We start from the raw sequence: 23,443 nt of genomic DNA, 5'->3' as shown, positions 1-23,443 counted from the left end.
CAACCAATTTTGAATGAGATTTTGATTTGATTTAGCATGTGCCAATGCTAGACTGCTACTAGGTTGTTTATTTATGATTGTAGTGTCATCAGCATAGAGGACGACATCCGCAGGTACACATTCACTTAACCCTTTGAGGTCTCAATAAAAATTGCTTCGACTGTCCTCAGGTCGTATTTAATTTCTGTTAGTTTATAGTTCTTTGACAATACACAAATGCAAGTTTTAAATCCCTTTTTTCTGCAACTTTTTTATTTTTTTCTCTTTATATATCAATGTAAATAACCTAAAAAGAATGTTTACATTATTTTATAGTATTTTTTTTATAACTTTAAGTAACATTTAAAAAATATAAAAAAGAAGTATAAAAATATAAAAACATAATTTTTATTTTTTTATAAGATGTAATAAACCAAAATTACATGAATACAGGTGAAAAGGCACTAGGATCTCATCAGATACATGTTATTCATTATATGATATTATATATAATACATTATATATATTATAATTTTGCCTTAGTCCAGCCCTAGGCCTACTTTGGGTAACATGTCTAGCTCTTCCTCTTAGTCTACTAGTTTGTAGCCTAGGCCTAACACTGTATTATTTGCATCTCCTTGTCCTACTTCTATCACATTATCCACGAATTGATCAAATTCTTCCCCATCATTACCTAGTTTCCAATCTAAACACATCACTTTCGTCGTCTAGGTTACCGGCGACTAGGTTACCGTCATTTACCACAATGTTTTCAGAAGAATTTTCATGATTCAACTAACAATCACTATCACGGTCTTCTTCAATAATCCGTTTTTCATTTTGGATACTAATTTCACTGAAAATACTATCACAATCATCTAATTCATCTAATATTTCGTCATCGTCAGTAAAACTTGTACTTGGACCAGCCATATTTGTAAACACGGCGCAAGTGCAGACGTCAGTTGTATTGGTCTTCTATTTTCACTTCCAATGCCTCCTATATCGTGAATAAAGATCGACGTAGCATTCACGTAACCAAAATAGAAGTCCAAAGTACCAAATAACTCAAATACCGAACAGCAATAGGTTAGAAATGGACAAACAAGCAGTGACATTATCCGGTCGACCTATTGTCGACATGCGAGCGTTCAGCGAAACTGCCGCGGTCGACCTATAGTCGACGACCGACCGCAAAGGGTTAAATCATTGATCATAATAATAAAAAGTATGGGGCCAAGCACTGACCCTTGCGGGACACCACAATTCACATCTAGGCTGCTTGATTCCTTGTTGTTGCTTACTACATATTGATTGCAATTTTTCAGGTAACTTTGGAAAATTTTTAAGGCAGAGCTGAAGTTTTATAGTGCTGAAGTTTATTTACTAAAAGCTCGTGAGACATGCAGTCAAAGGCCTTGCTGAGGTCACAAAAGGTGACCGCAGCAAGTTCCTTTTCTTCAAAGCAGCATAGAATTTGTTCCACCAATTTTATTAAGGCATTGGCTGTAGAAAGACCTTTTCTAAAACCAAATTGTGAACTACAGATTAACTTGTTAAACTCCATGTAATGCATAAGCTGTTTGCTGATTATAATTTCTATTGCCTTAGATAAGACAGGAACAATTGCAATAGGTCTAAAGTTGTTAAGTTGATCTTTTTTACCCTTTTTAAAAACAGGAATCACCTTAGTAACCTTTAAAATGTTAGGAAATTCACCTTGAGACAGACACTTATTGATAAGAGCAGTAAGAGGAGTGATGTAACAGCAGATGGTATCTTTTACTAGTCTGTTTGAGAAACCAAAATGATCTTTGCTTGACTTATTGGACAACTGTTTAACTACATTTAGTACATCATTTTCAGAGACATCATTAAAACTAAAACAAGTTACAGTCTCAGGAACATCTCTACGAACTAGAAAATCTAAAGCACACTGAGTTGTATTTTGACCAGTCAGGGTCTGTTTGATTTCTTTTGTAACATTTACAAAATAATTACTAAATTCATCTGGAGTAAAAACATTATCATCAAAACTATGAGTTCCACTTGAGCCCTTCTTAGACTTATTTACAATATTCCACAATGATTTAGTTTGGTTTTCTGAACACTTTATTTTTAACATATTTGCCTTCTATTTGGCTTCTCTTATTTTGTTCCTATAACATGCTTTAAGCCTATTATAACTGGTTCTAAAGAGATTGCAATTTTGCTGTTCATTTTCATTTTTAGCTAATGAGTAGAGAAAGTCTAGCCTATTCTTTATTTCTCCAAGCTCAGGAGTGTACCAATGTGTACCTCCTGTAGGCCTATTGGGTTTCTTAGTGTTTCCAGGGTTTATTCTAATACGTTTAGTAAAACTTATGTCATAATAATATTTAAAACTATTTACAAAGTTGTTAAAATTCTCATTAATGCTTTCGTCAATAAAAACATCAGACCAGCTTTCCTTACTTAACAGATACTTAAACAGATTGATGGTTTTATCATTAAGATTTGGCACATTTTTATAGACTAGACAAGGGTTGCTATTAAAATTTGAAACTAACTCTACATTTTTTAACACAAAAAGTTGACCTAAGTGATCACTAACATGGACATTTCTTAATCTAACATTTAACTGATCCCCAAAGGAAGTGAAAACATTGTCCAAACAAGTGTTATGTCGAGTGGGGTCAGTTATTGTGATTTTTAGTCCATACATGGAGCATAGGTTAACAAAGTTTCTGGCATTCTTGTCCTGGCCTTGAGGCGAAAAGTGAAGATTGAAGTCTCCGCACACAATTGCGTTTCCACTTTTTTGATTAATATGGCTTAACACTTTTTCCATTATATCCATAAAATTGTCATAGTGTCCATTTGGACTTCTGTACACATCAATTAAAACTAAGTTTAGATCTACAAGTTCAATGCAGGCTAGTTCGCAATCCAGTTCAGTGGATAGGCTATTTATTTTATCAGTTACCTTATATTGAGTGGGTGAGAACCTAGAATATATGGCTACTCCACCGTGTATCCTTGAGGAGCGGCAGTAACTATAGGCCAATGAAAGGTTACCAATGTTAGAATATTCATTGAGTTCCTCAGAGGAAAGCCAATGTTCCGATAAACATAGTATATCTAGGTTCAAGTTAATGGCCACTTTTTCAATCAGTGAATGTTTGTTAGAAAGACACTGCACATTTTGGTGATAGAAATTAAATAATGAGAGACACTCTGTACTCACCGAGTTCATCATGGTTTTTCCAGGGGCGAGACACTTACTAAGTTTAAATTTTGCCCATGGTTGGAAGTAGGCAAAGTTACTGTGTCGGCAGATGGCTTTCTGTTTATGAATTTTGATACATACAGGTTGTATGGCCAAAACTCAGGAGAATAAATTTCGTTGAAATATTGGGATGGGATACCTACTTTAAACGAAGAGTAAAAATACTGAAATATACTGAAATAATATGTACCTGATATGTTTACTTATGCTTAAAAAATTATAAGGGTCCATCATATTACGCCATGAATGCTTTCACTAAGTAATCTATGGCCTTCGATTTTGAAAATTGCGTATGAAGGCTTGTGTAACTGCTAGTTATAAATAAATTGGGTTTACTTCGAAATTGTTATCAATTATACTTTGAAAAAAAAAAAAAATCAAATACAGTGACTCTGTAAATTAGTCCTTTACAACTCGTATATCACATGGCAATGATATTAGTTTATTTCCATACTGTTTGCAATGATTCCAATAATTTGTGTAACTACACAACAATCCTAATTTGAAAGATGATCATCAATTTTCTGTACTGAATTCAGCTGCTGTTAATTTTAATCCAAATGTATTACTTAAAAGGTAGTCTATGTAGTTCTGCATTTCTGTGCTGAGTTTACTTCACAGTTCCTTGTTCCACTAGAGAACTAACTCAAATGACAACAAAACACTATTTAAGTTTATGATCTGGTTTAGCGATTGTCTCATTTGGCCAATAAGCTTTGTCAGAGAGTGGGTTCAAATTATTTTTAGGGCTCAAAAAGTGTGTTCTGGTCTGGTGTACTTATATGATGGTTACCAATCTGTGGTAAAATTATTAGGAGGGTCCAGCTTATATTATTAACTGGATGGCTTGAGTAGAAGTTGACAAGAACAATGTCTTCTAAATTTAGTTAATTTTGTTTAAACAACTCATTTTTTAAAGAGAATTAAGAGATAGTAAATTCAGTTCATCTTATTATTAACATGAAATGTAAGTTAATGTAAATATACGAGGTCTGCCCAAAAAGTATCTAACCGCCGACCAGGAGGCGGTCGCGGCCTAACCGACTGGCTCGAACAGGTTATTGGGAGGGGAGGGGTGAGCCTACTCTTTCCCATATTAGGCATTGAATACGATCCGGTCACTCAGTGAGTCACAGCGCTTTATTCCGTACAGTACTGCCGTGTGTGTGCGTCGCATTTCAATATGACTGAACATGTTGAGCAGCGCATTTGCATTAAATTTTGCCAAAAACTTGGCCATTCAGCATCAGAGACGATTACTATGATATGGAAAGTTTATGGTGACGTGTCTATGGGCGATACACAAATAAAAGAGTGGTTTAGGCGGTTTAAAAATGGCCGCATATCAGTGGAGAGTGATAACAGATCTGACAGGCCTTCAACGGCCAGAAACGTTGAAAATGTTGAAAGTGTTCGTACAGCAATCAATGAAAACCGTCAATTGACTGTCTGAGAGCTGGAAGAAGATTTAGGAATACCAAAATCGTCAGTTTGTAACATTTTACATGAAGATTTAAAAATGAACCGTGTTTCGGCAAAATTTGTTCCTTGGCTGCTGACAGAAGACCAAAAGAACTGTCGACTTGAAATCGCACAGAATCTGGATTTGATAAAAAGTGACCCAGGGCTATTGTTCATCACGAATATGCTCCAAGAGGCCAGAGAGTGAATAAGGAGTATTATCTTGAGGTCCTAAGGCGGCTACGAGATGCAGTGCGAAGGAAACAACCTGAACACAAGCCGTGACTGGATCCTGCACAACGACAATGCGCCAGCTCATTCCTCAAATCTTATTCAGCGTTTTTTAGTCAAACACGACATCAATTACCTACGACAGCCTCCCTACCGTCCTGACATAGCTCCTTGTGACTTTCTGACTATTTCTGAAATTAAAAATTCCTTTGAAAGGAAAAAGATTTGACAATATTGAACAAATAAAACAAAATGCGACGAAGGACCTGTTAGTCATTCCGCAAAATGAATTTAAGAAGTGTTTCCGGAAGTGGGAGGAGCGTTGGAATAAGGTAGTGGCTTATGGAGGGAAGTACTTTGAAGGGACCAGATTGCCGTTGCTGCCGAGTAACGTCAGTTCATACCATACATCAAGGTCGGATACTTTTTGGACACACCTCGTACAACTGTAGTTTTCTCAATCTTGATGTATTACCTGGATCCAACAGTGAGATGAATCCCGAGTACTGAGCTTGCTCCGGATTGACACTGCGCAGTGGTCTCTTCACAATGCCCTCCAGCACCTCATCGGCCACTGTCACGTCCTGCACTATCGTACCCGACGGAAGCACCCGCACGTTCTCCGCAGACTTGCAGCTGCCTGACGAACCCCGCACACCCAGGCAGTACTCCACCTCCTGGCCTAGCTCAAGGGTAGACGCATCCCCTTCAAAGTTACTGTAAGACCATTTACTTCATAAGTTACACCAAAAAATATGAAAGAAAATTTAAAAGATAAACTAAGGTATTTTTATTTTAGATCTTCAGTTCTTTGAGTTGGTACCGATCCAAATCCTGCCTTTGACTAAAACATTTTTATCAGAGCAGTGGCTCACACTAGTTTGGCCTGATAGGGTGGCCAGAAATGTGCTCATTATTGCAATTAAACACTTAAAATTCAAAGCATTATATTAAAGGAATTGTAGAATTCAAAACCTCAACCAAACAAATTCTCTTACATATGAACAAAGAAATGTAATCAGCAAATTAATAATTAATTGAGCTACATTTAATGAATTTGAAATTAAAATTTAAAACTCGTACAATTATTGCAATTTTTATATAATTCATTGCCAGACATCTTTTAGTTCCTTTATGTTTCTATTATTGAGATAACTACTTGAAGGAGACCTTATTTAAATAATCTTACCTGAAATGGAAGAACACTTCACGATCATGAGCAACAGTTTCTATAAACCCAAAGGCATCTTTGAGAGCGGCGATGAACCCCTGACAAAGTGGGCCCGGGTTTGATACACCATTCTTTGTAGGCACTGACTGAGCTTGTGGCTTAGTTACAATATCTGTTGCGATCATCTCTTTATTACGTTTTACTTGGCTTATTGAGAAATCAACCTAAAAATGAAAAAAAAAACATAATTATGAGCAAAAAGTCAGAGAATATTTATACAATTTTAACCATTAAAGATCAAGAAATTAAGAAAAAAATATTAGTAAACAAAATATGAAACTGTGAGATGATAAAAGCTTATTGATAAGAGTGAAAAAGTTTATGCAGAATTAACATTTTAAAACAAATGACAACACTTTTACATGTAGTTTCTAAAAAAGATCTACTTTACAATAAAAATGCTATTTACATACAAGATTTAAACATTGAGTAAAACGTCTCTGAAAATTTGCAATTTCATAAATTTTACTCACACTAGTTAGAAGGCTGCATAATGAGGACCATAAGAGAATAGCTTATGCTTTATTTTATAAATAGGTGAGCAAATTAGAACATTTTCATAGAAACGAGATGTGGGTTATTCCCAAGTCAAAACATTAGCAAATAGAATAGTGTTGCATGCATCACCGGTAGAGGTGTGCCAAGTAGCTCCGAGAGCGGAGAAGCCAAACTAGCTCCGGCTCCGTTTGCGGAGCTAGCTCTTTAAACAGCTCCAGCTCCGGCAACCGCTCCGGCGCGATGTGCGGCATCTGTCTGCTCCCTTGTAGATTGGAGCTTATTGCTTGGTTTATGATGTTATAAAACAGCAAATACTACTGTAAAACAAATATGCTAAGGTGCTGACAGTTTTAATTACTACTTACTTTTTTATAATACGTATTATGAAAATCTAATTTTTGGGTAAGAAGACTACACGTACATTTTATTTATATTTATTTTCACACTGTAGTAATAAAACATAAAAAATAGTACGGTAACAGAAAAAATATAAAATAATATACAAATTATTTACACAAGTATTCATGATTTGCATTTAGATACACAAGTTGAGTCACTTTCATGGATTTGATACGTGATCTTCGGTCACTTATTATTATTCCCGTTCGGGAAAAAAAATTCTTTCACAAGGTACTGACGTACCCACAAACCCCATGTTTATTTTAACGAGTCTGCTGAGATTTGGGTAGACTGCCTCGGTGAATCCTCCACCAGGACAGAGGATCGCCTTCTCTGGGAAGTGGTGGTTCAGCGATGTACCTGTCGATTTCGGCGGTAGCACAATCGTTGGGAGTTCCGGGAGTCTGCCTTTGTACAGATTTTATTACAGAATCAAACATAGAAAATACTGAACATTCTTCTTCTTCAAATTGTGATGGACCAGATTGGTTGGTCAAAGTCAAAGATGGTGTACCAGGAGGGGATTGTTCCATTGCGGGTGGCAGAAGTGGCGGAAATCATAGCTGCAACGACCGTAATCACATGATTCTTAGCAAACTGTTGACATTTGTCGTCAGAAAATGCATACAATTTGAACCTTGGGTCCAAAAAGGTATTAAGTACTACTTACTTGTTGTACTCAATGTCATGGTATCTGGCTGATAAACCCCATGAGCAGGTTCTGTACTACCTGTATTGCATCAGGGTGCAAATTTAGTGTACATAGTTTGCTGCAAACATTTTGCAGCCCAAGCGTCAAAACAATTATTTGACTTCCAGTGAAGTAGGATTCCCCACTCATCTTTGCTGTGAGACCTCTTCAAAATGGTTTTAGGACTTTGCAAAGGTCACTGCAAAGTTTCCATTCATTAGAAATTAAAGATGGCAAGTCTTTGTCCAGCAATGCCAAAGTGCTTATTACAGCCTCTTTTAACTGAAACAAATCTACAAAGCATGTAATATGTGCTGTTCCATCTCGTACTTACATCTTGAAGTAAGCGTTTAGGGTCTTTAACGCCATTGTTGATTTGGTATTTTAATAGTTTTTTTTCAGTGGCTTGCGTTGCTTCTCTTAAAAAAATGAGACAATCTTTTTGCATTTGGTGATTACTGTATCTACCTTTGATATGGCATCTTGAACACCACTAGGTTAAGAGTATGTGCATAGCACGGCCAATGACTCCACATTAAAACCATTTTTTATGGCTCCAACGACATTGGAGGCATTGTCTGTTACAACAACTAAGATTTTGTCTGAGATTTTATAGAAAATTCGTTATTTTCTTGATTTCTTCGGCTAAATGGCTAGAAGTATGTGAGCCCTCCATTAAAATACAGTCTAAGAGAACTGATTTCAACACAAAATCATTGGTAATGAAATGCCCTGTAACAGCTATATACGATTCATTGATCGTAGATGTCCATGCATCTGTCGTTAAACAGATGTTTTCCACATTTTTTCATTAACTCAGCTACTTGAAGCTTACATTTGTCGTACGTGGTGGGTATTAGGTTTTTTGAAACCACTTTCCTTGATGGAATTTCAAAAGAAGGGTTTTAAAGCTGTAACGAATTCCCGAAAACCAGAGTCCTCCACAATAGAAAACGGTTGGAAATCTTTGTAAAATAGCTTTAGAAACGCAGCTTCTACCTTTTTCTTTTGGTTGTTATTCATTTTTTTTGGTATATAAAACTCGATAGAGTGGTTTGTTTAGCACTTCCCTTTGGCTTATCTAATTGATTAGAAGGCAACTCACCAGGTTGAGGTTCATTTTCAGTTGCAAAGTTACTAATGAAGCGGCTGAATCGGTAGGTCCAGTGTTGGTTGTAACATTCACATCACGATCACTTACACTTGTTGATTTTGAACTTATAAACACTCAAAGTAATTCCGACATGTTTTTCTCTCAATATGCCTCTTCAAATTGTACGTTGATGTACGGTAGCACATAACCAAGCCACAATGTTCACATCTACAGTTTTTAAGGTTAGCATCAATAACTGTAAAATGAGACCAAATTGAACTTGTCTTAGATTTCTGTACTTTTGATGCCATGTTAATTAACTGCACAAAAACCAATCAATACTAGTCATACTCGTAAACCGCACAAAAATATCACTTTTCACTGTATGTCTACGTTAGAACTCCTACTGAAACTGAAAACTGGTTTGTTTTGGTTTGTCAACAAAGTTGTAGGCCACAGCTGGATAGCTCCACAGACGCTCCGAGAGAGTAATTATATGAATATATAAGGTTAGAGCTGGAGCTGTTTCGAGAGTCACGGAGCGCTGCTCCGCTCCGCTCCAGCAGCGGAGCGCTGATTTGAAACAGCTCCAGCTCCAAAGGCACACCTCTAATCACCGGTAAAAAAGTCAAACCCAATAAGACAATTAAAATACCTTAGAGTATGGCAACTGTGTTTAGAGATATATGCAGAATTTTGTTAGTTGAGTTGCAGTAAAAAAACACCATTAACTATAGCTGCTTACTGAGGTAGGATGTACAATAGAGAATAAATTACGTGGCTTTCTGACACCAAGAGTTTCTTGAAAAACCACATTGTCATTACAGAATCAATGAAAACATTGAATATGCAAAATTATTTTCTTTGGGAGAAATTATTAGTCGACTTTCTGGCATAACAAAAGAAAGTAGTTGACTTAGCATTATTAAGTTGTCAAATAGAAGTTTCTTGGTATAATATGCCAACAAAAAAATTGAAAAAGGCTCACAGCATTATCAGTGACATTTGTAAAAAAGTGTAAAAGAGACTTACACACAAGAGCTTTTAATGCAGAGTTTTCATGAGGTTATTCAATGTAATGAGAATAAAAATTAGTTTTCTTTTAACACATACTAAAATAATTAAGGAGTGCTAGTAAGCTGCTGGCCACACATCTGTGTCTCTGCTTTTAACATGGGTCTAAGGTTTATACCTATTGCACTATAAACAGAAACTCATTTCAAGTCCATACTTTTTTACTTCAAAAACTTAGATTTTAATGTCTTTTAGTGCATAAGCATTAATACATTAGAATCTTAAGTTTCTGAAATAAAAAATTTAAAAAGATCTGAGATGAGTACTTATTTATAACACAGTTTTAACTTTAGCCCCATATTAAAAGCAGGCCCTCAATTGCAAGACAGGAAACTTATTATATTTATGCAATGTTCAGTCTGTTTAACTAATATTAGTACTTTTAAATTTTATTCTTAGCCACTTATTTGAATGAATTATTTTATGAAATTTTTGGGTCTAACTCGGTTTAAAGTGTACTAATAAAAATAAAAACTTGTTTTGCATCTGACAATTTTTTGTATTTTACTCTCAATACTGAAGCTAAACATTTTGGGAAAATGCTGTGATAGGTAATATTATTGGGTCAACATCTGTTCTTTCATGATTAGAAGAATCTTTCATGTTTGTAGACAAGTGACTAATTTTAAAAGAATTAAAGATATGTTATTTTAAAGAAGCCATTTTAAAAGTAATTATAAATTTCCATTAATGAATAAAATATAACGCAATTTTCTGTTAAAAGTGTCAACATTGGCTGAAAATTAGCTGGGAGTCAGAGAGATACATTAACCCTTTGTGCTTGAAAGGCCAGCAACACTGGCCACACCAAGGTGCTGACAGCTCGCGTTAGTTTTGCCGTAGTTTGTCCTTGCAACTCATATGGCCATTACAGATGGCCGTGCTACTTTCATTGACAGCTCGACGCCCATATTTGTTGTTTGCCTCCCCAGATCGGCATTAATTTTTAATATCTTCCGCGTTATTTGCATAGTAATTTAAAATGGTTAAAGAAGAAACGAAAACTAATTTAAAAGTTATTTTTAATGAATCTTTCTAATATGAAGATAAACATATGAGGCGTGTTCAGAAAGTAAGTTCTGTTACAAAATACAAGTAATACAATTTTTTTTCAACATGAATGACCAACATTAAACTATTTTTCAACATAGTTTCCACCAATGTTCAAACACTTGTCGTAGCAGGAAATCAAGTCATCTCTACCCTCTTCGTAGAGGGTTCCCGCCAACGAATGAAGCCACGACTCCACGGCAGTTTTCACTTTGTCGGTTTCAGCGTTGGCAGCCCATTTCATGTGCAGGGACAAATGGTAGTCAAATGGTGCCAAGTCTGGGCTGTAGAGCCGATCGAACAGCTCCTTACAAAATTGTTGAACCAATGTTTGAGTGTCACCAGCGGTATGGGCCCGAGCATTGTCATGGAGCAACACAATTCTGTTACTGATATTCCCCTCCGTTTGTTTTGAATTGCCCGCCTTAGTTTTCGTAAGGTTTCGCAATACCTTGCCGCATTAATGGTTTCACCTCTTGGAAGAAAATCAACCACCAAAACACCTTTCCTATCCCAAAAGATAGTGGACATGCCTTTTTTGTACAGACATTGTCGTCTTAAATTTTTGTTTCTTCGGGGATTGCGCGCGTCGCCACTTCATTGACTGCTGTTTGGATTCCGGTGTGACATGATGGATCCAAGTTTCATTACCTGTCTCAATTTTAATTTAAAAATCCTCACCATCATCACTGTACCGTGTGAGAAAAGTCAAAGCACTTCTGAGTCTCTTGGTTTTGTGCACGTAAGTGAGCATTTTTGGAAAATTTTTTTGGCCTTCCCCGTAAACATCTCGAAGTTGATGATAAATTTCAGCTGGTTTCACTTTCCTTGCGTTCTAAAATCTTATTAATGAACGAATCTCACAATCAGCGGGATCACTAATTGTCTTAAAAGTTCAGAGAAAACTCAAAACAATGTAGAACAACTAAAAAGGAGTGAGTCAATAGCCAGTGCACATGGACGACTAGTGCGCATGCGTGCAACACCGATTGCAGCGCTACGGTGGCAGTAAGAATGAAACGGTACTTACTTTCTGAACACGCCTCGTACATTTGGGAATTTAACTCTTATACATATATTGTTAAAAAGATATGTAAATATAATATTATAAAGTAGGCATTTACAGTTATGTTATCCTCAGACATGAATTATTTTACATTTTTCTAAGTCTTTACATTTTTTACGGTATATAACTTAAAAAAAAAAAACATACTTATGTGTAGTCGAGAATAGTTTGCACACGTCTTCTAGTAAAATTTTATAGGTTCTATCCCTTCTATCACTTTAGTGTATAGGCCCACTATGCGTTATTCATCTCATTTACACTGTCAATTTTTAGAAAAGAATTATAGGCTAATTCAAAATTTACTGCTTTATCTAAAAATTACTTGAAACAACAGCTGCTCGATAGGTTTCAGCACTAAAAATTATAAAACATAGAGAATATTAGAAAATAACTGCTATGTTTAGTGGCCAGTGGTGCTGGCCTTATGAGCTATAAAAGTATTATATCTTGGCCAGTACAGCTGTACATACGAGCTGAGACAACATTACAGCAAAAAGTAATCTGCACTTCCGTCAAAATGGCCGTGGCCATATGAACTCCAAGGACAAGTTATAAATTACTACCTTCAAGTGAATAGGGTTACTTGACAAGTGTGGACTCCAGCAAATACTCTTACAAAATCCTGGGATTGAGAATGTTAACTAACCCTCAAAGCATGTACATGAACCGATTTCAAGTGCTAGCGCACTATGGTATCTTTCCATTTTATCTAGTTACCAACTAACGGTTTATTCAATATGTGTATTCTTTGTAAAATAAAACCTAGGAAAATCATTCTTCACAGACGGAACTGTAAGTATTAATTTGAAGTATGAAAAATTTAAGTCACCTGAATCAGTCAGTGTGGCACTTATTCAAATTGAAATTCAAAACTATTTGCATCATCTCCAATTGTCATTACTAATTTTTTTAAATTAATTATACCTCATCAATAAAAAAATGTATTTTAACTTTTTTACTTTGCCAATTAACATAACCATCTTTCTAAATGAAAAGTGTTATTTTGTTTTGCCTTTACTAACTTTATTAAAACCATAGCCTACACTTAAAAATGGGTCAGCACATTAAAGTACACTTGGTGGGTTAAGTATCACAATTTATGGTTGAATTGTATTGTTCAAATAAATGACTAAAGATCAAAATATTAATTCATTAGTGTCACTTGCATATAACAAGATAATGTTTCAACTCTTGGAGAACAGTAATAAAATATTATATTAAAAGGAAAAGTTTCAGCCCTAAAATAGTTTTAGTCTCAGATAAAATTAAATTTATTTAAATTGGCTCAATGACTATACATACGCATTCCAAAGGCTTCAACGTAACTTTTGACGAAGTTTTTGTTGCATTCTGGTTAGATTCTGATTTTTACGGCGGTTGTACAGAGAGTGGATCAGTCGAATTTAGGATTGACAGCTACACGGACGAGCGGTCACATGTTTTGTTTGTGCTAGTGTTTATTTCACAAACGATTATAAATATTGAAAGTTTTTAAAAGTAAATGGGTTTGTAGTGTTAGTATCTTCATATTATTTTGTTTGTGTAAGTTGTTCTAGTCTGTGTGTAAGTAGAACAATGACTTGACCGTGAGTTACGGTGATCGTAAGCAGCTAGTACTTTACTAAATACATTTGTATAGTTTTTATGTTTTTTGTGATTGTCCAGTGATATTTATAAACAATGAGTCGTAAATACGTAAAATAACATTGTCATACTCATAAGAGGCAAGCATATTGTTACGTGTCTGGAAATGATGCAGAGAGCACTGGCCATTGTGGAGCGATGGTGTGACGAAGAAGGACTTGCAGTGAATCCTTCGAAGACCGTCATGATACATTTACAAGTAGGAGGAAATTGGAAATCACACAGCCAGTCCTATGTGGGGGCCAGATACAGATAAGCAGGGAGTTCAAATATCTAGGAGTCAAACTAGATGATAAACTCACTTGGAATAGTCATCTGGAATACATAATGAGCCGATCTCAGACTACATTGATGATGGTGAGACGTGCGGTAGGATGCACATGGGGGCTTAGACCCGACATGTCACATTGGCTGTACACCAGAGTCATCAGACCAATGATGGTGTATGGCTCAGTGGTATGGTGGCCAAAAGTCCAACAGGTGACTGCCGCAAAAAACCTGTCAAAGGTACAGCGGTTGGCATGCTTGGGGATAATGGGCGCCATGAGAGGAACACCAACCACTGCTATGGAAGTAGTGCTAAACCTCCCCCCCCTAGACATATTTGTCATAGGAGAGGCTAGGATGGCTGCCTACAGACTGAAGTGCAATGGGAACTGGCATCATCACCAGCAATGCTGGTAAGCACTCCAAGATAGTTGACATTCTCAAACTGGATATTCTAGAAATGATGTCTGACAGAATGGCAAAGGTTACGGACTGGGAAAAAACCATTTCAAGTCAACATTGTTGAAAGGAAGGAATGGTCAAAAGGTGAGCCTGACTACATGAAGAAGGCTCTAACCTGGTACACAGACGGGTCAAAGACTCTGAAGTGTACTGGGGCAGGGGTCTGGGGAGCCAGACCTAGGGTTAACTTAAGCTTTAGCCTAGGTAAACTGGCAACTGTCTTTCAGGCTGAAGTTACAGCCCTTGCAGAATGTGCAAGAGTTAATGTGGAAAGGGGCTACAAAGGCAAAACCATCTACATTAACTCGGACAGCAGGGCTGCTCTGCATGCCTTGGCCAACTATGACTGTAATTCGAAGACAGTCTGGGAATGCCATAAGGTCATGAAATTGCTGGCGAAAACCAATAAAGTTATTTTAACTTGGGTGCTTGGACATAGAGGAATCACAGGTAATGAAGGGGCAGACAGTTGCGCTAACTTGGGAGCCAACTGTCCTCTTACCGGTCCTGAACCAACGTGTGGGGTCTCATATAACTTAGCACGTAGATCAGTTACCAAGTGGATGGTTAACAAACACCTACAACATTGGAGAAATACTGAGGGGAATGTACAAGCAAAGCGGATGCTCAAGGGACCATCAAGGAACATTGCAGCAGATGCCCTTAGAATGAGTAGAACGGAGATCCGAAAGGTGACTGGTTTTATTACAGGTCATTGGATATTCCGAAGTCACCTGAACAGAATAGGTATTCCAGTTCAGGAAACACTGTGCAGGAAATGTGGCGAGGCTGACGAAACAGCCAATGTCCGGCATTACAGAGCAAACACTCAAGATCCCTAGGTGTTCTTATGCGTACAGAAGAGGGATTGGAACAGGAAAGCATTGTTCAGAAGATCTCATGGTTTTGTAAAGGCCTGGGATTTGATACAGCTTAAACCTGGGAGAGGGTGCACAATAAGCCGGACGGCTGAGAGACAAAGAGACAACTACCAGGCCTAGAAAGCCTAACCCTCTGTTACAAAAAAAAGTCGTAAAATACATTGCTGACAATGAAGACCTAGTATTGCAGGCATTAGATTTAAGCATTAGCAGTATAGATAATACACAGAGTGTTAGGTTAGGTTAGAAAATTTCTAGTTTGTAGCGGTTCATATTTTCATATTTATTTTCCAAACTTTATTTATAAGTATAAACAAGTTTTTATATGTCTTTTTGTAAGAATTAAATGGAGTATAAGATAGAATAACTGAAAGTGAAAAAATCAAATATATCAATAACACTAAGTTGTGTCAATATAAAAAACAAAATGCTTTTGCTCATAAAGTTTTTGTTAATGTTATTTTTATTGGTATAAAAACGTTAAATAATTAATCAATTTATTATATTTATAAAGAAAATATATTTATCTACAAAAAAAACCCAGAATATTACACCAATAAATAATTTTTTTTATGAATTTTTAACCAGACCCTTGCAAAATTAGGCATTTACGCTCGGCATTTTATGCATACCATATAACAAACCGCCGCGGCACTCAAAAGGGTTAATGGCAAGCTAAAACATATATATAATATAAAACAATCTTAATGGTGTTTAACATAAAATCAGTCTCGTTGACAACTGAATATTATTTAACAGTAATACATAAGTAACTGTCCATAAGCACTGACCAACTGGCTATAAGAATGACCATTTTATTCAAAAAATGAATTCTTAAATAATTTAATTTAATTAGAACATGATTTTATGTACTATATGACACAATGTACTATTCTCAACTGAATATGTCAATAAAGCATTTGTCTAACTCAAATTACAATATTTAAATTTGGAAACTAACATTTTAAATAAAATATAGTTTTATAGACTGAAACAACAAACGGTGAGTACAGTTGTTTATACGAAATAAAATAATTCAACTTACTTTATAGTAACGGAATATGTCGCAACATCTCGCAACATCGTCACAAAAACACTCAATCGTTTGTCAGCTGTTGTTTAGTCAAACCAAACGTAATACACGGAGTGAGCTACTAAATAGTCATGTAGAGGAATGACTCAGATCCGGCAGGTCGCTCAGGTAGCTTGATAAGAGCCAACCAATGAAAACCGGTTTGTTTCTCCCCTCCACCCATTTGCTATTTCCAGGAAAGATTTTATCACGGCCCGTGTTATTTAGCCAATTTCCTTATCAGTGGTTTATAGAATTACGTCCATTTCGTGCACAATGACAGTTTTGTATAATTCGATACCACACAAATTGATTACGTTAACTAAATATGCAGAGTATAAAATAAGCTTAAATGGCTACATTTCTATTCATATCTAATTTGGGGAAAAATAGATAAGACTTTAATTTTGCTTTGTTGATTACTTTAATATTAATAATTTAAAAACAAACACTTCAATAATTCAATTTTATTTGTGTGAGGCCTTTAGATTTCAATGGAAATATCATCAGACCCATACGAAAACAAAGATCTCACAAAAATAAAAACTGAATTAATATTTGAGTGTTTTCTTCTTTTATGCCATATTTTATAAAAGCTGACATCAAATACTAAAATTCGGACACCAAAAATTTAAAAAATTAACATTCAATACCCTGTCTGTTGAAATCGATGTAATAATAAAAAAATATTGTTTTTGTGTTACCACACGTTAATTTATAAGAATGATTTATCATCTAATAATAAACTAGCCTTCATTAAGACAATTCAGGGTGGCCACTTAAAACCTCTTTTCAAATTCCCGGTTTTTCCCGGTCGAAAATTTCCGATTATCTAGTCTATTTTCAACTAAATAAACCACCGTAATACTGTATTTAACCCTTACACCGTGTGCAACGGTGTAACGGTTTATCGTAACTAGTTGTATTTGCAAGAAATGCGGTGACGATTTATCACCATCACCTATTTTAAGCTCCTTAGGTTTTATATCCGTGTCTTTCGAGGTGCCGACTACGAAACATGATATACGACTCCTTAAACACGTTGAACTATTTGATCTTAACAGTTCGAATCGTCCGACCGATAGTCACGTGTGCGGGGAAGTCGTTCAAGTAAATAGTTGATCGGAGAACTGACGGGATTTCTAGCAGTCATCCAACCAATCCCGCTCTGACGACGAAAACTGACATACGTGGTTGATTCGGTCGGCTGGCCGTCTGTAGACTGTCGACAACATCAGCTGCGTTTACACTGGCAATTTTTGTATACTACAGTGGCATAATGTGAAAAAGATTTTATTCACGAGAACTCTCGCAAGTACTTGCTACAGTTGTATCGCTCGTTGTCCCGAGTCAATACGAAGTCTGTTCACATACGTCTGTAATGTATCGGCAATGTTTGTAATTGCAATTTTAATATCCGACACTGATCTCCAGTTCTTGCAAACAACTGTCCGAAACTGATTGCGGCAGCGCTCGCGAGAGCTCTTGTACTCGTTTAGACGCGATTTTTTGCCAGTGTAAACGCAGTTAAGTCGAGGTTTGGATGTGACCGTGAGATCATAACATAACATCATTCATTGTCTTTGTTTTAACCTGTGACATCTGAAAACCTGCCCGAACGTGTATGAGGAGCAATCGTTCATAGACCAACCGAGGCCGATGCCGCGATACGAGTGGTAAGGGGTGGGCGCTGAATCGAGCCGCGATTTAAACTTTATTGTTTGTGTTGTTCATATGGGGAGCACTTCACACCAGCCACGACAGAGGTAACGGTGTCACGCGACTCCGCTTATCCGCCGCTAATTCTACACAATAAATGTTTCTCCTGCCGCTCAACCCTCAGCCCATTCTGCCATTGCCGTTCAACACCTCGGATGCAAATGCGTCCTTCTTGGCGTTACTTGTTGTAGCTCACTCACTAATTTCTTCTCCAAAAGGTCTTCTCAAAACCGGGTTGCACCTCTTATCAAACCGTCAAACTTATATTATTTGACGAACCGAACTATTAATCCCGTTTATATGGTGAATACTGTACATTTTAGTTAGGCCTGTGCTATTAAATCTATCTAATACATGCCTTGTCAAAATACAATTTTCACTCAGGTTGGACAACATTGTCCAGAGACCCTACTTTGACGACTGAATAATATTTAAATACAAAAAACCCATTGTATCGCGGTCACTACTGCTTTATTGCTTAATGCGTACTGCTCGTTTCGTGCATAAGTTCGGAATGATCTGTCAGCCGATTTTAAATTGTCCAATGAAATGAAATGAAATGATTTATGAAATGATTTATTAGCCCAATAGAACATTACAATGTTATAAGGCTCGTCAAGAAATAATAACACTAAATACTAATTAACAAAAAAAAAAAAAAAAAAAAAAAAAAAAAAAAAAAAAAAAAAAAAAAAAAAAAAAAAACTAACTACAACACAAGTAACATAGTATAGCTAATACTAGGTGGTATGATATTTCACATCTTAATTATTTTCTGGTGAATTCGGACGGAAAATCGTCAAAAGTATAAATTTCAGTTTGAAGCATGTATTCTTTAATAGTTTTTTTGAAAGCCTTTAATGTAGGAATCTCTCTCCATGCTAAAGGTAATTTGTTAAAAAAATGCTGACTATTGTAAGAGAAAGATGTTTTAAAATGGGTTGTTCTGTGTATAGGAACAGGTAGAGAATAACTATTACGTGTTGTGTAGTTATGATGGGAGATAAAGGAATTGGACTGTATTCTTTTATATGTTTGAGTTAAAACTTCCATTATGTAAATACTTCTTACTGTTAAAATTTGAAGATTAAAAAAATGTCCTCTACATGATTGATTAAATTTCAAATTTCCTAGAATTCGGATTGCTCTCTTTTGAGTTTTGAAAACCTGTTCAATAAATGGTGAACTTCCCCAGGAAACAATTCCATATCTCAACACAGATTCGAAATAGCCAAAATAAATAGTTTTTGCTGTTCTTAAGTCAGTCAAGTCTCTAATTTTACGAATAGCATAACATGCTGAATTTAGTTTCCCATTTAACTGACTGATGTGATTTTCCCATTCCAATGCATTGTTACGTGTATTTTAAGGAGGAGGGGTGGCTTGCCGCTGCACAGGGTAGAAATAACCAAAATATACTCCACTACACTAGCGAAGGCAACCCCCACATCAAGCTCATGAACATACATCGATATTCATTCACAATTTCACAATCCATGTTGCGTAAAATACGATGTTTCGTAGATAGATATACAAAGATTAATAAGTTCTTGATTCAAGGAGCTGTCAAATTATGTCTTAGTTTTATAAGTTCTTGGAGGTGGATAAACTGTTTTTGAAAATTACCCGGTTTTCAAGAAGATTTCCGGCTTAATTCCGGTTGGTTAAAAATTTCCAACTTATTCCCGGTTTCTCGGTCGGGTGGCCACCCTGCAATTTACAAATAACTCCTGTTATCTTTTTATTTCTTTTGTACTTATTTATTATTTAAGACACTTAACTCCACTTTGCAGTGGACAACTATTTGTATAGCAAATCATATACATACATATATATTTTATTTTAGTAGCTTTTAAACAAATTCTAACTGGTATGTGATTGCAACTTGTTTACTAAAAGACACATACATAATGATTATTAATACGAAAAATTAATGTTTTAAGCGATTTTTATTTTATTTTTGATAATAAAGCGTTGTATGCCTCTTGTATACAGTTTTTTAAACCTATTATTCTAGCATTCAATATACTGTAAAATTTGATATTATAGTTTTAAACCAACCATTTAATACAACTAGAGAGAATATTATTTCATAGTTAGAACTAAATAGAACTTACAAAAGATACATGTGCAAAATTACAACGTTGTAACTACAATGAGTTTGAATAATTAAGGACAAGACAACAAATATTTAGATGCTAAGTGGTCTGGAATTTGTGGATAAATAATATTGAACTGCCACATCTTTGTAATTTTATAAAAAAATATATATATTTATTTGTAATTTTATAAATAATTAAACATGAAAAATGTTAGAGTTAATAGTTTAGTTTTAAAATTTACAACAAATGTTATGAATAGGAACAAGAGCATCTACGAATTCTACTAAATAAAGAGTTGACTAAAAATATACAGCAAGTGCAGCTTGCTTTACTATTCTGTATTTATACAATATTTGTCAAATACAACACTAATTTCATATATTTCTCAACATACAAAATTAAGAAAATCTGCAAAATTTTATCATTGAATTAAAAATATAATTTTGTATATTTCAATCCTTACAATGTTTTGTTCTATATTTTATATACTGGCAAATGTCTGAAATTCTGTCATTGTTTGAGAAATATTTATTAAATAATTAATAATAATAATATTATTCAAACAAAGGAACATTACATGGAAACAGTAAGATGTGAGTTATTAGGTGTTAGTGTATTAGGTTGTAGTAAAAACTTAATCTTCTGCTTTCTTTCCACAGTGATCTCAAAGTTTTCCATGTGAAGGTTTTAAAGCTACAGGTAACAAATATGACTTCATTGTTGTCCTGTTAATATAGTCATAGAATTTACCTTTACAAACAGAGATCAGTCGATTAAGATGTATTTCAGCCCATCCTATTTCTAAAATGACTCTGACTCTAGATTTTAAAATGAACTCTGACTCTTTAACCCATTGGGAAACTTGTCCGAGCATCACTCTTTACGGCCGAGTGGGACTGAATAATCTTTCCCGAGCGGTACACGTTGTTCTCTTTTTAGACGCTAATGATCACGTATTTATTTATGACCACTAGATCGCAGTTTTGTGCCCTCGTGCACGCTTATAAGCAATTATTCTGTTTAAAGTTTGTTTTTGACGATGGAAGAATTGTGAAGGAAACAGGATTTTTCTGGACATTTTCCATCATTCAGTGATATAATTTACTACATTTCAAGATCTGATCACTTCTTTACGTAAATAACTAACCTAACACATAATTACAAACTAAGTTAAAAGAAAGAATTCATACCAGAGTGTTGTGACACGCGTAAGTCAGGAATCACAACCACCATGTTGTGTGTCAACTTCACTAACTCTAAAACATGCACTTAATAAAAACTAAACACAACACTAATTATTAAAACTAAACTACAGAATGCAGCTCACAATAGGTTTGCATTCGTCAACCAACCACCTACGACTGATCAGAGGCCAATAGCAAATGGCGATCGTCACGGCAGAAACAAGATGGCAGCAAAAAAGAAAGAAAACAGGAGTAGGCCCTTTTTTTAATTATTGGTTCATGCTAGATGAACTTCTTAAAACCATACTGTTGACTCCACATTGGTTTATTACAAATATCTAATCTTTTTCATACTTTTGGTTTTCTTCATAGTTCATTTTTCAGAATTGGCAAAAAAGCGGCCTAATCTCGACTGATGGTTGGTTTGGCAATTTAATGTACGTTGCCTATATTAATTTCTTTTTAAAGAATTGAGGTTCCCGATGTATTATGTTGGCTTCATCCCAATTCATATGATGGTCTTTGGACCAACAATGGTGCGCAATTTTGAATTTTCTGTTGGACCCTTTCTTGTGTTCTTTTATCCTTACGTTTAATGGTCTTTTTAGACCATTTTATTTACAACAAATATTTGTTTTAACAGCTATTTAAAAGTATTAATTATTTTACCTGTCTTTTCTCATATATGAAGATTTACCCTCAAATAAATCTCTGATATTATCAGAATATAGACTTGTAGAATATAGTTTGCAAAATAATGTAAACTAAAAACTTTGCTCAAATGTTTTTAGAAATGTTGTATATATATATATATATATATATATATATATATATATATATATATATATAATGTTACAATAGATCATTTTAAATACATTATGTAACAATAGAAGTGGGGGGAAATTAATTAAAAAATGTGAGAATGATAAAATAATTTTGTTAGTATTTTTGCTAATTTTGAACTTATTATTTTTTCATATTTTATAGCAAATCATGTTTATTATTATATAACTAATATTAAATTAGGGTAAAACAAATGTTTGTCAAATCAGAAATATATTTTCAAGATACATACTTGTTGGCTAAAGTTAGTCACTTGGAGTGAGCAATTCCACTTGACACAGTAGTAGTAAATATATCCAATAAATACTTATCGTTGGGTAATATACAATAAATAATTATACCAGTTTTGTCCTTAAAAATAGGAATTTTAATTACAACTGGCAAGAAAACAACCATTGGAAAATAGTTTTCTACCTGCAGATCTGTTTCACCTATAAAATCATTGGGCCCCTTATTTTGCGATATGAAAGAAAAAAAATATGCAGCAAAGTAGCTCAAGAGCGTTAAGTAATTGTTCTTCTAAAATTATTGTACTTTTGATTGTGATTCCGAAAAAGTGTTTTGTTTTAAAACCTAGTTCCTTTTTGTTCTTGGACCTTAGATTAATTTTATTACAAAATCTTCATTTTTGTTTATCTGATTATAACACTTGTCATTAATGAGATCTCTTCATTTCTTTAAATCTAGCTCATGTAACTTTCATCTGTCTCTTACTTTGTTTTAGACTTCCTCTGTGATTACTTCCAATTCCTATACAATATCACCAGCTATCGCTGCAACAGCTTTATCTGATCATAAATGGAAGCTACAGTTGGACATTTAATATATATTTGAGTAATTTTCTCTTCTTTCAGTTTTTTATACCAGATCATTTCTTTTAAATTATGTTTAAATGAATATTCAGATCCTTATTGTCATTGTTTTGTAATATTTTTGTTTTAATATTTTAACTCTGGAATTGGCAAACGCTTGATATCAGGCGTTTTAGTCGCATCCTAGATGGCAGCACCCGATATCGGGCGTTTTAGTATGTCTTTTATTTCTCAATATTACGTACTTAAAACACGATCAAAGAGTATTGCTATTGATACCAATCGAAAGAGGAAGGTTCAATTTATGTAAATAATACACTAATAAATAATTTTATCATTTCGTTACACGTCCATACATTTTATAATCTCTGAACTGTTTGTTTACATTCTCCCGCGTACCATGCTAGTTGCGCGCG

At 34.9% G+C, this 23,443-nt stretch overlaps 1 protein-coding gene across 1 annotated transcript in view; it reads right to left on the bottom strand.

Moving 5' to 3' along the window:
* Positions 1-23,443, bottom strand: part of LOC124364874 (cold shock domain-containing protein E1-like) — a 128,290-nt gene that overhangs the window by 33,661 nt on the left and 71,186 nt on the right. Inside the window, exons 10-11 of the mRNA XM_046820670.1 lie at positions 6,129-6,334; positions 5,415-5,656 (exon numbers count right to left, since the gene is read on the bottom strand). Coding sequence (XP_046676626.1) covers positions 5,415-5,656; positions 6,129-6,334 — 448 coding nt within the window. The remainder of the gene's footprint in view (positions 1-5,414; positions 5,657-6,128; positions 6,335-23,443) is intronic.

This window comes from Homalodisca vitripennis, chromosome 1 (assembly GCF_021130785.1).
Source record: "Homalodisca vitripennis isolate AUS2020 chromosome 1, UT_GWSS_2.1, whole genome shotgun sequence".
Classification (NCBI taxonomy): domain Eukaryota; kingdom Metazoa; phylum Arthropoda; class Insecta; order Hemiptera; family Cicadellidae; genus Homalodisca; species Homalodisca vitripennis.
This window is presented reverse-complemented; position numbering and strand designations above follow the sequence as displayed.